At 40.4% G+C, this 15,922-nt stretch overlaps 3 protein-coding genes across 5 annotated transcripts; 1 reads left to right on the top strand and 2 right to left on the bottom strand.

Annotated features, from left to right (window-relative positions):
- The first annotated feature begins 59 nt into the window (after positions 1-59).
- On the top strand, positions 60-2,217 carry LOC111464636 (adenine/guanine permease AZG1-like). Of its 2 annotated transcripts, none has more exons than XM_023108871.1 (2): positions 60-1,936; positions 2,028-2,217. In XM_023108871.1, exons 1-2 carry the CDS (start codon positions 215-217, stop codon positions 2,040-2,042), a joined length of 1,737 nt encoding a protein of 578 aa, XP_022964639.1. In that variant the 5' UTR covers positions 60-214; the 3' UTR covers positions 2,043-2,217. The 2 variants fall into 2 exon arrangements, with proteins under 2 accessions (XP_022964639.1, XP_022964638.1); XM_023108870.1 differs by having other exon boundaries at positions 2,039-2,149.
- On the bottom strand, positions 2,158-7,963 carry LOC111464610 (mini-chromosome maintenance complex-binding protein-like). Of its 2 annotated transcripts, none has more exons than XM_023108868.1 (15): positions 7,687-7,963; positions 7,297-7,410; positions 7,101-7,229; positions 6,852-6,983; positions 6,284-6,328; positions 5,910-6,023; positions 5,640-5,798; positions 5,450-5,521; positions 5,236-5,349; positions 4,897-5,099; positions 4,645-4,780; positions 4,301-4,528; positions 4,162-4,229; positions 3,899-4,014; positions 2,158-2,633 (listed from the first exon to the last, which is right to left on the bottom strand). In XM_023108868.1, the coding sequence occupies exons 1-14, from the start codon at positions 7,852-7,854 to the stop codon at positions 3,900-3,902; spliced, it is 1,797 nt and encodes a 598-aa protein (XP_022964636.1). In that variant the 5' UTR covers positions 7,855-7,963; the 3' UTR covers positions 2,158-2,633; position 3,899. The 2 variants fall into 2 exon arrangements, with proteins under 2 accessions (XP_022964636.1, XP_022964637.1); XM_023108869.1 differs by having other exon boundaries at positions 7,101-7,208; positions 7,687-7,961.
- A 5,602-nt stretch (positions 7,964-13,565) lies between these two features.
- LOC111431192 (40S ribosomal protein S26-3-like) lies at positions 13,566-15,412 on the bottom strand. Its single transcript, XM_023067755.1, has 5 exons — positions 15,261-15,412; positions 15,089-15,181; positions 14,644-14,728; positions 14,426-14,559; positions 13,566-13,831 (listed from the first exon to the last, which is right to left on the bottom strand). Exons 1-5 carry the CDS (start codon positions 15,261-15,263, stop codon positions 13,751-13,753), a joined length of 396 nt encoding a protein of 131 aa, XP_022923523.1. The 5' UTR covers positions 15,264-15,412; the 3' UTR covers positions 13,566-13,750.
- Positions 15,413-15,922: the final 510 nt, after the last annotated feature.

Raw genomic sequence — 15,922 nt, 5'->3', positions numbered from 1 at the left:
TAATAAAGAATAATTAAAATAGAAATAAATAAATAAATAAATAACAATAACAATTATGAGACTTGACTGAATGAAATTAAACTGCGGAGAGATCCCCGGTTCGAGAATCTATCGTCGTCTTCTTCTCCTTCAAATTTTATTTCTATATATATAAACCAATTATGTGTCGATAGATGCCAGCTTCCCCATCTCCGAACTTGCCTCAACAGACCTTATGGAAGTCCAAACCACCGCGCAACCAGGCCGCCTCGACCGCCTCAACTCCGCCGTCGCCAAAACCTGGATTGGTAGGCGGTTCAAATTAAGCGAAAGAAACTCCAATTTCACCACCGAGCTCCGCGCCGGCACCACCACCTTCTTAACCATGGCCTACATCTTGGCTGTCAACGCCTCCATCCTTGCCGATTCCGGCGCCACCTGTTCCCAATCGGATTGCGTCCCTCTCTGTTCCGACCCTTCCATTTCCATCCCCAATTGTTCCGGGCCGAATCTCCGACTCATCCAACCCGATGGGTCCTGCATGTTCGACCCCGTCAATCCTGGCTACGCCGCTTGCCTCGATCAAGTCCGTAGAGACTTAATTGTTGCGACAATTGCTTCGTCGCTAATTGGTTGCGTTATAATGGGCGTTTTTGCGAATCTTCCTCTTGCTTTAGCTCCGGGAATGGGGACTAATGCTTATTTCGCTTACACCGTCGTCGGGTTTCATGGCTCCGGTAACATTTCTTATCAGAGCGCCTTAACCGCCGTTCTAATGGAGGGGTTAATCTTTTTACTCATTTCCGCAATTGGGTTTCGTGCAAAATTGGCGAAATTAATCCCGAAGCCAGTTCGAATCAGTTCCTCTGCCGGAATTGGACTGTTTTTAGCGTTCATCGGATTACAGAGTAGCCAAGGAATTGGTCTAATCGGCTTCAGCCCATCGACGTTAGTGACACTCGGAGGCTGCCCAGAAGCCTCCCGGGTGTCGGTGTCCCCCGTGGTGAGTTCCGGGAACGGAACGGTAAGTCTAATGGCCGGAGGAACGGCTTCCGGCGGAATACTCTGTTTGAACGGAAGAATGGAGAGCCCAACTATGTGGCTGGGCATAGTGGGATTCGTGATAACTGCGTATTGTATGGTGAAAAACGTAAAGGGGGCTACGATTTACGGGATCATATTCGTGACGGTGGTTTCGTGGATTCGAAAAACAAGTGTGACGGCGTTTCCAGAGACGGCGTCAGGGGAGGCGGCGTATAAGTACTTTAAGAAAGTTGTGGATATACACACAATTAAAAGCACAGCTGGAGCACTAAGCTTTAAGGATTTAGGGAAGCCCCACTTTTGGGAGGCGATGGTCACTTTCTTATACGTGGATATTTTGGATACCACTGGAACGCTTTATTCAATGGCCAGATTTGCAGGATTTGTGGATCAAAATGGGGATTTTGAGGGGCAGTATTTTGCCTTTATGTCTGATGCTACGGCCATTGTCGTCGGATCATTGTTGGGGACTTCGCCGGTGACGGCGTTTATTGAGTCCTCCACGGGAATAAGGGAAGGCGGCAGGACGGGGCTGACGGGACTGACGGTGGCGGCTTATTTCTTTCTGGCGTTCTTTTTTACTCCGTTGTTGGCGTCGATTCCGGCGTGGGCGGTAGGGCCGCCATTGATATTGGTGGGGGTTTTGATGATGAAGGCGGTTGTAGAGATTGAATGGAATGATATGCAGCAGGCAATTCCGGCGTTCATGACGTTGATATTGATGCCGTTGACTTATTCTATTGCTTATGGTCTGATTGGTGGAATTGGGACTTACGTGGTGCTGCATGTACCGGATTGGGGTTGGGCTGGTTTGGAAAAATGTGGACTTGTGAAGTTGAGGAGCCATGTCAGTGCATCTAACGGGCAGCTCCTGGCTGAAGAAGATCCTGCCCGAAAATCTGTACAGCCCGAAGTATAGTTTTTAAAATATTTTATTCCATCATTGTTATAATTTTTTTTTTTTTTTTTAATTTTGAAATATTGAAATGTTAATTATATATTAGGTGTTACCTAGGTAGCAGCTACATGGGAACATAGTAGGGGGGACGGCCGGACAGACGCCAAAATGTTTTAGTCAAAGGATTTGACTTTCATTATTATTATCATTATTATGTTCAAATCAAAACCAACCTGTTACCACCTCATTCCTCACCTTTGACATTCAATTTCATCGTATAGTCATGTTTACCTACCAAATCTGGCTTGTTTATGCTCATTTCTTTGGTTCGTTAAAATTATAATCATATTTTCAAACGATAATTCCTAAAGTAAACTTATTCCACAATCGTTTTCAAAAATTGCCACCAAACACATAGTTCTTTTGACCTATACACTACGGGATTAGTTCAAGTCCTGAAATGAACGCTATCTAAACGATTGTGTTTCGTACTTGTCATGATACCAGAAACGATGATTCTTGCGTTGTGGTCATGCCGAGTGGAGTGGCGATTCGAAGGAAGAAGAAGAGGAGGAGGAGGATGCTTCTCCTTCCTTTAACTTTCATGTGAGAGCCCCAAAGGCGAACCGAATCCGGACCCACACTTGACGGCGTTATCCAAACAAATTCATTTCCTGAGCAATCACTTTACAGCAATGCCTTTCAATTTAGCCTAAAAAAACAGAGGATGAAGGCATAACATCAATCAAATATGAAACAATGAAACAACGTTGAAGTTAAGACTAAAACAGTGAGATAGTAGTAGTAGGCGTGTAATATGCTGCAAACTAGGGAAGGAATAGATGTTTTTTGACACAACCACACGATTCTGGAATAAGGAAAGGGAATAAGAGGGAGGGAGTTGGGACACGGACAACAAAAGTGAGCAGAACATATTCTTGCATCAAGGTGTTCCATCTGACACAAAATTATGTGGCATGCGTGTTTTCTATTCCAGTTTTTTCTATCCCCAAGCAATAAAAGACCATTTTCGGAGGTTTTTGAGGCATCACACACAAGACAAGACATGGTCCACAACACAACTCAATGGTCTTCTTCATAACTGGGACACGTATTCAGGTTCTTGTCTGAAATGACACCATTACTATGCGTCCAAGTGGCTCCATATTTCCTGACACTCTTCTTGGTAAAGATCCTACCCATCCCCCCTTTTCTATTATTATTATCAATGGTATCGGCCTTCGCTTTGCTTTGCTGGGCTTTTCTCCTCCATTTGTTCTCTCTTTTTCTGCGTGTGAAAATAGAATATTGGTCACTCAAGTCACAACACACCCAGAGTAACGATGAAGCTACCTATGGCTGGCAGGCAGGTTGACATTGACAGAAATCTCAACCAACTTAGTCAATGAGTTGACTGATGTTATCCAAATCTACACTCATAAGTTCTACTCTTTTAACTTTATGCATGAAGTACACTGCTTCATGTCTCAACGTGTCTTTTGAAGTCAATGACACAGAAAATTTATCCCAACCATTTCTGGACAGTTCATGTACGATCTAACGAATATACTCATGAGTATCAGTACTTGAAAATCCCAACATTCTACGTTAGTTTTAACGGCTAGATTTACCGCAAGAACAAAAAAAAGTCAAAACTAGTGCTTTTGGGCAGAGAACACACTAAAGCGTGGCAGTGACAGGCTTTTTGTGTTGAATTTGGTGCGCTAAGTTCCAAAACAAGTGTCCGAGGTTGCAGGTGACAGTTTCAAGACATTTGGGAATTGGTTTTTTTCTGCTTGGAACTCCACCAAATTCCTCTTGCTAGCAAAATATTAGACCCTGTCTTATTTTTTGATGTGGTTTGGTTCATTGCTAATCAGATGATTTACACACTCAACAGTGCAATACAACAAAGTCTAAACCACCCATCGGCTGAAATGGATACAATGGAGTGCCAAGTGGGTTTGTATGGAATACCTCATGTGAGTCTCTCCCTTCTCAACCTTTCTAGTTCCTTGACCATCTGCCAATGTTCCAATGACAAAGAGGTTTCTCCGTAACTTGCAGACATCAGGCGACCTATCGTTAGCAACCTGCACATTAATTACAGACGTTAAGAAAACTATGAGCAAGACGGAATAACAAATGAACTATGAGATCCTATATCGGTTACAGTATCTGTTAGTTGTGGGCTTGGACCGTAACATGAACATTTTAAAAGTAACACATGTAATACTTGCCTGCTTAAGTCTTGGCTGCCTAAGCTCCTATCTGCCTGCTTCGCTGCCACCAAGTCATTTTCTACAACCTGTAAGCCCAAAATTATGAATTTCAAGCGCCAGAAGATAATTTCAAGAATCAAGTAAGTCTAAGATGTACCTGCTGCATTTCTGACTCAATGGAATGCGGCAATGACCTTAAATTAGATAAGTACCAGCTCCATGCCTCTAGTGCATTCATATCAGTAATTGCGGAAGAACCTACAGATGAAGGTTGGAAAGGCACAACCAAATCAGCTGGCAAAATGTTGGATTTACCCTCTGACAAAATTAGCAATTGGACATCGGTTGTCATATCCATTTTGTAGTACTTGAAATCATATTCAACCTGGAGAAAAGGGTTTATTTAATCAATACAAGGACGAGGAGCAAGTAATTCAACCAAAAACATAGAAAATATTTCATCTACGTGTATGTACAAATAGGCTGCGCCAACACAGATACCTTTTGCGACTCCATTAAATTTTTCAGCAGCCTTGCGTTTTCAACTCCAAGAGAATTCAGTGTCCCTATTTCCAGTTGTGTTTCATCAATCATCAAATGTGAACCTTCTGCCAGCTGAAGAACACCAGGAACCAATCTGTATTTTGTCAAGATATTACACCAATTATTTCAATTTGGATGAAATCAAGGAGAAGCATTAGCCAACTGTCAGCGTTATTTCTGTGATAGATTAGTCATCCACCATCAACTTACCTGTTTATCTCATAATCCTTCTTCGGTGCCAGTGAGGCGGTATTTAGATATTCCACTGTGAGTGGTATATATTCAGTGAATGGAAGAAGACTCTTGACAGTAAGCCTGAGCTGATTCCCAAAAATTGACATACTTTCGTTGTTAAAACCAGTGAGGTTCAGTGAAAGTTTACCCACGGCCAGGGAATCCACCCTAGCATGCACCTGATCAATAAATTTGTCCATTAAAATTTAAACTCATACATGATAACATAGTGATAAAATTATATAGACCAAGATTAACAGAACATAGAAGTAGAGACAAGTTAGATAATGAATAATGAAAAGGAAATACCCTGACCTTGGATAGAAGATGCAACAACAAAAAGTGAGCTGCAACTCCATCATTGCCAAGAACAACGGTCAGGTGATTTAGTAGAGTGGTACGTATCTCTCGAATTAGATGGGTTGTTGGCTGTTACATAAGAATATAACGTACGTAAATAAGCGGTACAACATGGAAAAAGAAACAAAAACTACACTAGTGACAATAAAAGAGATATCACTTAGAGCACCTCTAACACATGGAAAGTTTGGAAGTCATGAACAGCAAGTTTCCTGTGAACAACGCAATGGAGACACGGTACCTATAACAAAATAGAAAATTGATGCTATATTAATTTATCTAGAACCACTCAAGATCACTTCCAGAGGTAACTAACTAGACAGAGGGAAATGATGAAAGAGTTTAACATGCATCAATACCCTGTCGGGAGGAAATTGAACCGATAAGTCCTCACATAAACCATTTGAGAACTCATCATCGTCATCCTTCTCAACTTTTTGCTCTGTGTCAAGGGTAATGACACCAATAAACTCAACAACATCATTCAATTTCAACTCAGACTCCACGGTATCATACATCTGCAATATAGATAGATATTCTGAGAATTAAGAAACACTTCCAACCCCACAACAAAATTGATAATAACAACTATATTACAGCCTGATTCAGGATATAGCGTGGGTACTTACCTTAACTAGACAAGGAAGAAAATTTCTTTCAGCATTGTTGACAGTGCTTAGACTAGATATAGCCACAGAGGAAATATTTGGAGACTGTAAGCCAGGCGAAAGTTGTTCGTCTTTCTATGAAATGAAAGAGATGATAACAGAAGAATAAGTTAAATTAAAATACACCAAGAGAGGTAAAACAGCAAAACGTCTTACATTGGTATAACCTCTTTATGAACAATGAAACAAGAATATAAAGTTTGCATCTCATTTTTCTATTGTGAAAGGTGCTGAGCAAGTTAACTTCTGAAACTCCAAAAGATGATACTCAATCTGAAATAAAAACTACTGACAGAGTAAAACTAATAAGCGTTTAAAAAAAGAAGTTCGCTCACCATCTTTTTCGCACTGGAAGAACTTTGAAGCTCATCACTTGAAGCCTGTGATTTAAATAAGATGTCAGAAGGCAGCAGCTGCTATTCCCTTTATAATAAAACAGAGAAACAGAGTAACTAATCCCTACATGAAATAGTGATTAGAGCCAGAGTAGTGCACAACAGACCAAAGCGCCGCAAAAGAAATTGAATAATTAACAAATCTATTTTTTCAGGAGAATAAGCAAGCGACAAGCTGTACTGACACCTAAATTCTACCAAGTATCAAAAGTACATGAACATTTCTCTAAGAAATCCAAATTCCGAGGAACGACTCTTTTTCCATCTTTTTCGGGATCATGCAGACCTTCTCAAAGTAAATAACTAGAATTATTTGAGCTGTCGTGCTAAATATCAGAAATCTCTAAAGGCACATGAATAAATCTAATAGATATGAATACAACAAGTACTGAACAAATACAGATTGAAGAAGCAATTTATGATATATTTGGTGTTGATGGGGTCGTGGATGAAATGAACAGCTAAAAGTTCAAAATAAAACGAGAGCAAGTCATAGAGGAAAAAGTACAAGCAAGTCCATAGGATCAACAGAATTTTCATCCAATCTGCAACGCTTTTGTTTGTTTTCAGATGTCCCATCAGCACTCTGATTGATCTCTCCTAAACGTGAGGATTCTGTCCAAGAATTCTGACCTGGAACCTAACCAAAATGATAAAGAATGCACTAAAAAAACAGCCATCGAGCACACACACAAATTCAAAGGGAGAAATTTTGCAGGAACAGCTTACAAAGTAGGGGTAATTATTGAAAACTCACAGGCACACAGTACAGCAAACGGCGTTCCCAAATGCGCATATCTGGGGAAATTCCTGTCGGGCATTGAGAAGAATCCGTAAACTTGGTGGTTTTCCAAGTGGAGCCATACTTCACAATACCAGAGAGAACCTTAAGAAACAACAAAACAGCAATATCTTAAACAGAAAATTGCTTAGTAGCAGATAAATAAAATTACCTTGTAAGCGCCAACATAAAACTCATTTCCCAGCATGTCTTGAATCATTCCCTTGAACCGAACAAGACAGTTGGGCTGAACCCATTTAACGCTAGAAGCGTTCAGAATTGGAACCTACGGAAAGCTACTCGTCAAATGATCGATTCGAAAACCTAATGACATTAAACCCTTAATTCTAACAGAATACTAAGAACGCGAGAAAAAAAGTTAACGAGCATCTAGTGATTCGTGCGAATGAATAATGAATACCCATAATAGAAAAATGAAACCCAGTGCTCATCTACTAGATAGCGGGGAAGAATTTGTTCGTCTTTTTAACAAATTTAACAAACACTAAAAAAACATTCCGAACACAGAACATATGAAAGTAAAATTGGAAGGTGATTGAACCTTAGATAGACCATCTTGGTCAAAAAGGAAGTGACGAAATGGATCGAGCGCTCCCCAGTCCTTGCCATCAAAAGACGCTGGATTGGAACCCGATGATATTGCCTGGTCGAAGGTTGATCTCACAGCACCAAGAGGGTTAACAAGGAAATCGTAGGGTAGTCCAACCATGGCTGCGCGCTCTCTCTCTCTCTAGCACTGTCTCTATCTCTCTCCTCTCCGACATGTTCAATGGACATCCTAAATAGAAATGAAGCAGATACAGTCTACAGAGATTTCCCGCCAAACCAAGGAGCTTGCGCCTCTTCGTTCCCGCCATTTTCCCACCAATTCACATTAGACCTTACCAGCAGGGACACCAGTTCTGGACCTAACCAGCCGGGCCACCAGTTCACATTGGACCTGAGCTGGGCCGCCAGTTTACATTGGACCTTACCAGCTCGGCCGCCCGTTCACATTAGACCTTACCAGCTGGGCCGCCAAATCACCTTGTACCTTACCATCTGGGCCTCCAGTTCACCTTGAACCATACCATCTGGGCCCCAGTTCACTTTCGGCCTGACTAGCTGCGCCGTAAGTTCACCTTGAACCTGACCATTTGGGCCGCCAGTTCACCTTAGACCTTACCAACTGGGCCTCCAGATGACATTGGACCTTACCAAACTTGGACCTGACTAGCTGGGCCTCCAGTTCACATTGGACTTGACCAGCTAGGCTGCTAGTACACATTGGACCTGACCAGATGGGCCGCCAGTTCACCTTGGACCTTACCAGCTGGGCCTTCAGTCACCTTGGACCTGACCATCTCGGCCGCCAGTTCACCTTGGACCTTACCAACTAGGCCTCTAGTCACCATGGACCTGACCATCTGGGCCGCAAGTTCACCTTGGACCTGACAATCTGGGCCGCTAGTTCACCTTGGACCTTACCAGCTGGGCCACCAGTCACCTTGGACCTGACCATCTGGGCCGCCAGTTCACCTTGGACCTGACAAGCTGGGCCTCCAATCACCTTGGACCTGACCATCTAGGCCTCCAGTCACCTTGGACCTGACCATCTGGGCCTCCAGTCACCTTGGACCTGACCATATGGGCCTCCGGTCACCTTGGACCTGACCATCTGGGCCGCCAGGTCACCTTGGACCTTACCTGTTGGGCCTCCAGTCACCTTGGACCTGCCATCTCGTCCGCCAGTTCACCTTGGACCTTACCAGCCGGGCCTCCATATGACATTGGACCTTACCAGCTGGGCCTTAACTTGGACCTGACCAGCTGCGCCGCCAGTTCACCTTGGACCTGATCGTCTGGGCCACCAGTTCACATTGGACCTGACCAGTTGGTCCTCCAGTTCACCTTCGACCTGACAATCTGGGCCGCCAGTTCACCTTGGACCATACCAGCTGGGCCTCCAGTCACCTTGGACCTGACCATTTGGGCCGCTAATTCACCTTGGACCTTACCAGCCGGGCCTCCAGTTCACATTGGACCTTGCTTGCTGGGCCTCCCTCCAGTTTACATTGGACCTTACCAGCTGGGCCTCCCTTCAGTTCACATTGGACTTTACCTGCTGGGCCTCCCTCCGGTTCACATTGGACCTTACAAGCTGGGCCACCCTCCAGTTCACATTGGACCTTACCGCTGGGCCTCCCGTCACCATGGACCTGACCATCTGGGCCGCGAGTTCACCTTGGACCTTACCAGGCGGGCCTCCAGTTCACATTGGACCTTGCTTGCTGGGCCTTCCTCCGGTTCACATTGGACCTTACCAGCTGGGCCTCCCTCCAGTTTAGATTGGACCTTACCAGCTGGGCCTCCCTTCAGTTCACATTGGACCTTACCAGCTGGGCCTCCCTCCAGTTCACATTGGACCTTAACAGCTGGGTTTTCCTCCAGTTCACATTGGACCTTAACTGGGCCTCCAGTTCACATTCGACCTTACCAGCTAGGCCTCCAACTTTCAGCCCAATTATGTCTGAAATGCAAAAATTAATTTAGCTTGAAATTATCATTTTGAGGTTCCTCAAGTCAATATAGCATAGTTTAAATTAAATTATAGATTGATTTCTTAAATTTTAAAGTTGTATGTAACCGGTATTAAAATTTTAAAAAACATTTAAAATATTATTAACTTTTTAATTTTGTATCTAAAAAGTTTTTAATTCTTAAAAATAGTTCTCATAAACAGTGATATATTCAAATTTTATTAAATTTTAGACTTTTAATCACAAAACCAATAAATGATTTAGTTAAATAATGACGTCATTAAAATCGTCAAATTACAGCATCAAGAAATAGCAATGAAAATTGGTTAGAGAGGTGCCTGTACATTAAGCTTGCCGCCCAAGCTTTTCGCACTCTCAAAACGCGTAGCACCGTCGCTGCGCAGCACCTGCAAATCCAATGTGGACTCAAATGGTCAAATTGTGGGTCCATCCATTTGAACAGTAAGCATGACGTGTACCAGCTCCCCCACTCTCTCTAATTCACACGCCCTCACGCGTCACTCTCATATCCCACTTCAACTAACTTCTTTTTTCAACCACTTTGTTGCAATAACTCGTGAAATTTTCATTTTTCAACCAAATCAATTTTTAAAAATTAGTAATAATTATTTAATTTGTTAAACAAAAAACCTAAATTATTCCAAATGAATTGATATAGTCAGAACAAAAATAAATTTATAATCATTCAAGTCAATACAGTGTGTCACAGCTTCGTTTAGAGAGTAGGTTGTGAAACTCACATACAACACAGATAACGGGCGACTCTCAAGTGATGCGCCATCCGACTACGTTTGGGCCAAGTTAGAGAAGTGTCATGATGCGACCGAGGAGAACGGTGCATCATCCAACACACCAAGAGTGTGCATTGAAGCTAAGTCGAGGCATACACAAAATTCAAGAGAACGAGACAAGACAAGTGTCGAAGACAAGCTCGAAGAGGGGGTCGGGTAGGGCACCGAGCTATAACCTCAAAAGTCAGGGTTTCAATATGAATTTCGGCATGCAGCTCGAGAATTAAGTCTGTCTATATAAAAGATGAAAGCTCACCAATTTTAGTGTCAATTAGATCTTTGAGAGGCTATGCATGAGGTCGTATGTCTGCTTGCCTAAAAGGAGAAGAATTGAAAATGCCTCAAATGTACTATAGGCATGGTGTTGGCTCTTCCGTCGCCTTTTGGGCATGTGCTTCAAGCGAGCTAACATGTGGCACATGGATGTGACACAACGTGGGTGAGCGTCACGAAACGAGTGTAACAGGCGGCTTCCTTTGAAAATGATCTTTTAAGGATAGTATCGGACGAAACAAGTGTTCCGGTATTGCGCCCCAGACCATAAGTCAAATGTTGGATGATACACCCGCTATTTGGAACGTATGTCGTAAATAGTTTATCATGGACACGGGAGAGTCCAATGCTCAAGAAAACCAAGATGGATGAATGTTTGGGTTGTCTCGATGAGATAATCGACACACGAGTCAGTACTCAACAGATATATCCAAGCAAATCAAGATGGACGATGCATCCTGAGACGTGGGATGGTATCAAGATGCATGGATCGTGTTGTTGGGAACCTATATGACAATGAGATGCAACGTTAATTATGTCACACACGATTGAATATGCACGTATGAATGGCATTTGTAGCCGAAAAAGATTGGATTTTCCACAAGTTGGTGTTTGTTTAACGAAGGCACACCTCGCCGACGGACAAACGAAGTCATGAAACCAGGCAAAAAATGCGAACAGGGCTTGAGTCCACCTTAATGCTTGTCGTGAATGTATCAAGAACACGACGGCGCACGGTTGAAAAAGTTGGACGGTGACATAGTGCAACTTGAACTACAAAATATATATATTCTCAAAATTAAGCCCTTAAATTGAATTTTAAATTCCCACCATTCAAATAAAATTCAACCTCAAGACTTTTGTACCATTTATAATCATCAAAGCTCCACTAAAAACCTTACAAATAAAAAATAAAATAAAAGAAATAAAGTTTGATTTTGAATCAACCTCCCTTCACCACGTGCCTGAATCCCCAACACAAGAGCGTGAAATATGGCGCGCGTCTTGCGAGTGTACTGCACATTAAATAAATTAATTTAAAACAAAAATAAAACCATTGACCTTTTCAACCAAAATCGCCGCCTTTTTTAATTGACAATTTTCATTTCATTTCATCACTATTATAAATCCCCCACCAAATCGAACCATTTCCACATTCACTTCACATCTCCCATTTCTTTCTTCCTCTCTAAGCTTCCACCTTTCATTGGGTTCTTCAATGGCGAACCTTTTCAAGCTCTCCAAATTCATCTCTGTTTTAGCTCTCATTCTTTCCCTCTCTGTTTCTTCTTCTTCTTCCGCCAGATTATTGCGCGATCTCTCTCTCTCCCCCGCCGCCTTGCCGGACCTGAAACTTGACACTCCGGCGGATCCTACGACGGCGCTGGCGGTGGAGTATGGGGCTTTGCTTCTTGGGTTTCTACCGAAGGGGGGAATTCCGCCGTCGGGGCCGAGCAAAGGGACCAACAACCTCAACAGTTAAGAGTTTTTGCTGGGATTCTGTTCGGTTTTGTGTAATGCTAATCATTTGTTAATGTAAAATGTAAATACGCATCAAAAAGCGATGTAGATTAAGGGGACCGATCTGATGATATTTCATTCATTGTTTCATTATTACGTAATTATTTATAGTATTAATGTCTACGGATTAAATTTTCTGTTATTAATCTAAAATTTGTTGGAGTACATACTTCGTTGCATATATAAAGCATTGATTTTTATATAGTTTTTAGAGGTTAGTATTTGCAGGCGATATGATAAGAATGTGGGAGGTCGCGAAAATCGAGTAAAATGAAGCTCAAATAAGAAAAACATGTTGACATGCTTAAAGAACACAAAGAAAAACTTGGCCTCTGCTATTATTTTAAATACTTTTTCCCTTGAAATATAAAAACAGTAATTAATTTTATGCAGCAGTATTTTCAACCGTTTGGACCCCATTTATGTGTAAATTCAACGCCTTGATTCAAACTCTATTAAGACCTTGTTTCTAAAAGTGTAAGACAAAATGTCAAAAACATATATCTAATGATGAATATAAAGGACAACAAACAAAATTAAATAACATTCAATTTCTTATGTTTTCATTTATATTTTTAATAAACAACTATTTTAGTCTATTCATTTATTTTTTTATGTATTTTTTTTCTAGTACATTCTATTGAGTCCATTAATCCATTTTGCTTATAAGATTTTTTTTTTTTTTTTTTGTCACAATTTCAACAAAAATACTATACTAAATTTATTTAAAAGTTCTTTTTGTAAATAGGAAAATTTTGCAACTAAAATTGGATTTGTACCCTAAACCCTAAACAATTGGAAGGCAATGCACAATATTTCATTACAATTTTTCTATCGGGGGCGAGATTCCGGACTTGATTTGCGGGAATTAAATTCCACACCTATCCCACTATGATGAAATTTCTCTTTAAGCAGAAAGCTTTGAGATTTTCCTAAAATACCAAAATAAGATTTTATATTTAATAAAAACTTGAAAGGATCACATATAGAGATAAAAAATAAAGAAACCGATACGGAATACTTGATTATACATCACCGGTTATGGGAAAAATCTCACAAGGACAATGAATCTATAGTCAAAACAACCTCAAATATAGAAGGATACTATTCGAAAAATCTTCACGAGAATCCCTAATGGCCGAACTGCATTTTACATAAATTAATTGAAGAAAGCTAGAAACCTCTTCCGTGACATTGGATATTGCTACGTTGAACCATGTGTTGCAGTTATTTATAACCCCCCAAAACCAAGTTCTGAATGATGGACTATACGTAAAATGGATATGAGAGACGGGTTAGATAGTCGCGACAATCAAGTCCTCGTTAAACCAAAAATTTATCAGATTTCAGAAGTACAGCATAATTCCTTAACTCAAAACAAAACCCTAAAAATATATCGAGAAATGCTAAATAAAATTCAAGTTCACCAAATTGCAGCAACCATGAGAAAATTAAATAGAGCATATAAAGGGGTTCCTCTTCAGGGACGGGGAGGAGGAGCTCCAGCTCCAGCACCAACGCGAGGGGCCTGTCCTGGCTGTCCAGGCTTTGGCATATCATCCTGAGAAACAAAGGACAAAATTCAACCGTCAAAATAAGCAACAGCAATAGAAACACATTCAGAATAGAGATAATCACTATAAGCAGCTACGAACAATCATAAATTGTTACAAGTATATAAACGAACAAAACAACTTTCTCTTCCAAAAGTCCATAAATCACCGAGTAAACAAAATAGCAACCTTACATTACCAGAATTGTGAGACTCGTAAGAAAAAACAAGGGCCAAGAACAATGGAAGTAAAAGACGATTCATGACCCAGCAAAAGGACACAGGGTAACTCCAGTCATTAAAGTAAGAAGAGGGCGTTTTCAATGATATATAAACACAACTTGCAAAAGCCAGTGTCAACAATGATCCAGTAGTAAATTGTGAGAATTGTGTGAAAGAATAAGAGGATCCGAACACTAACATTGGCCATATAGAACTGTAGTAACAATTATATAACTCAAGTTTCTAATCCTAGCAGGTCATCGCAAGCTTAATTTACAAACATATCACTCACAGGCTCGTACGATTTAAATAATTGAAAGCCTAGAAAGTGAATAAAAACGATAGAGCCAAAAAATGAAAGTAAGCTAAATGAAAATATACCCTGCGTCTAATGAATCGCTGTGGTGGCTCACGTTTCCTCCTATCAGTGCGTGATCGAACCCTCACAACGTGAGAGTGGATAGCACAGGAAACACAGTACTGCATCTTAGCATATAGCTTAGGAAGAGTGTATTCTGTACCAGAAACAAACATTGAAATTATCATTCATGTTGTAATAATGAAGGTAAAGAAATAATATGTTAAGAAAAGGATCATACGATCATAGACACACGCTTCCTGAACATCCCTAACAGCTGCCTGCTCCACGATGTTCCTAACAAGGAACCTCTTAATGGCCTTATCCTATTCGCGTCAATAAGAAATCACAGAATTAGAAACAGTAGACCAAAATCACACAGATAATTGCAAATACGTACTAAATCTGAGCCTATGCAACATGAAAATTCAAGGGAGTCAGCAACAGAACAGGAAAATTAAAAAAAACCGCTGGTGAAAAACACGAATCTTAGTTCAGTGTTGGCGGGACATCGATAGCGGTTACATTGAAACAGCGTCTAGAAAAAAAAATTCCAGATGCGTGTACATTGTTTGGCCATTACAGATCAAAAAAGATCAATAGAAAGACAAACCTAAACCTAAACTATTCATTGACATCGGAAAGAGATACCAAGGCGACAGAGGAAAAAAAAAAACCCTAAGTACCTTGGGGCAGCATTTACCACAGTTGGAGCAGCGGATGAATTTCACATGTCCGCGTCCATGCTTGTTGCGTCCACCATTCCTGCGCTTGAAAGTCTGAAGCAAAAGCGAGATTGTGAAGAAAATGTTAGACAAAATCGAATAATCCAAACGGAGGGGTGAGGGATTAGGTTACCATGGTTCTAGTCTTCCGGATGGACGAACGAACCAGAGAGAATCAGCTATCTCTTCGCGGCTGAATTAGGGCTTCGAGAGGATGCTACCGTTCCTTTTATATGTGGGGGAGCAGAAGGTGACCTAGCCAAACGAAATCCCAAATTTAGTACATTTGCAAAAAGAACCCCCCGTGTTATTCTGTTTTTCATTGTTTGCCCAAGACATGGACTAATAGCAAAATATAGCAAAATATAGCAAAATATAGCAAAATATTAAGTATAAAATTTACATTTAAAATTTATTTAAAAAATCTTACGAATATTTTTATTTTTTTAAATATGTTTTTTGAGTCTAGGATATTAGATAATTTGTTTTAAGAAATCGAAAATGGTAAAAGGTGTATTTTTTAAAAACTATTTTTTCTGTCTAACACTGTTTTTATTAATTATTTAATATATTATTTTTTAATGTGGGGATGAAATATTTGATGAGGTTGTTATGCTTATTATCAAATTAAATTAAATATATTAGATTTGTATGTTTATTTTACTTTCATTTCAAAGAGAGAACAATAAATTTTTATGATAGTTAAACTAAAAATATATATTAAATTTTAATTATTTTAATATAAATTTATATATATATATATATATATATATATATATATATATATATATATAT

The sequence above is a fragment of the Cucurbita moschata genome, unplaced genomic scaffold, assembly GCF_002738365.1.
Source record: "Cucurbita moschata cultivar Rifu unplaced genomic scaffold, Cmos_1.0 Cmo_Scf00002, whole genome shotgun sequence".
In the NCBI taxonomy this organism is placed as follows: Eukaryota; Viridiplantae; Streptophyta; class Magnoliopsida; order Cucurbitales; family Cucurbitaceae; genus Cucurbita; species Cucurbita moschata.
The sequence above is the reverse complement of the archived record's forward strand: the minus strand, read 5'-3'. Positions and strand labels throughout refer to the sequence as shown.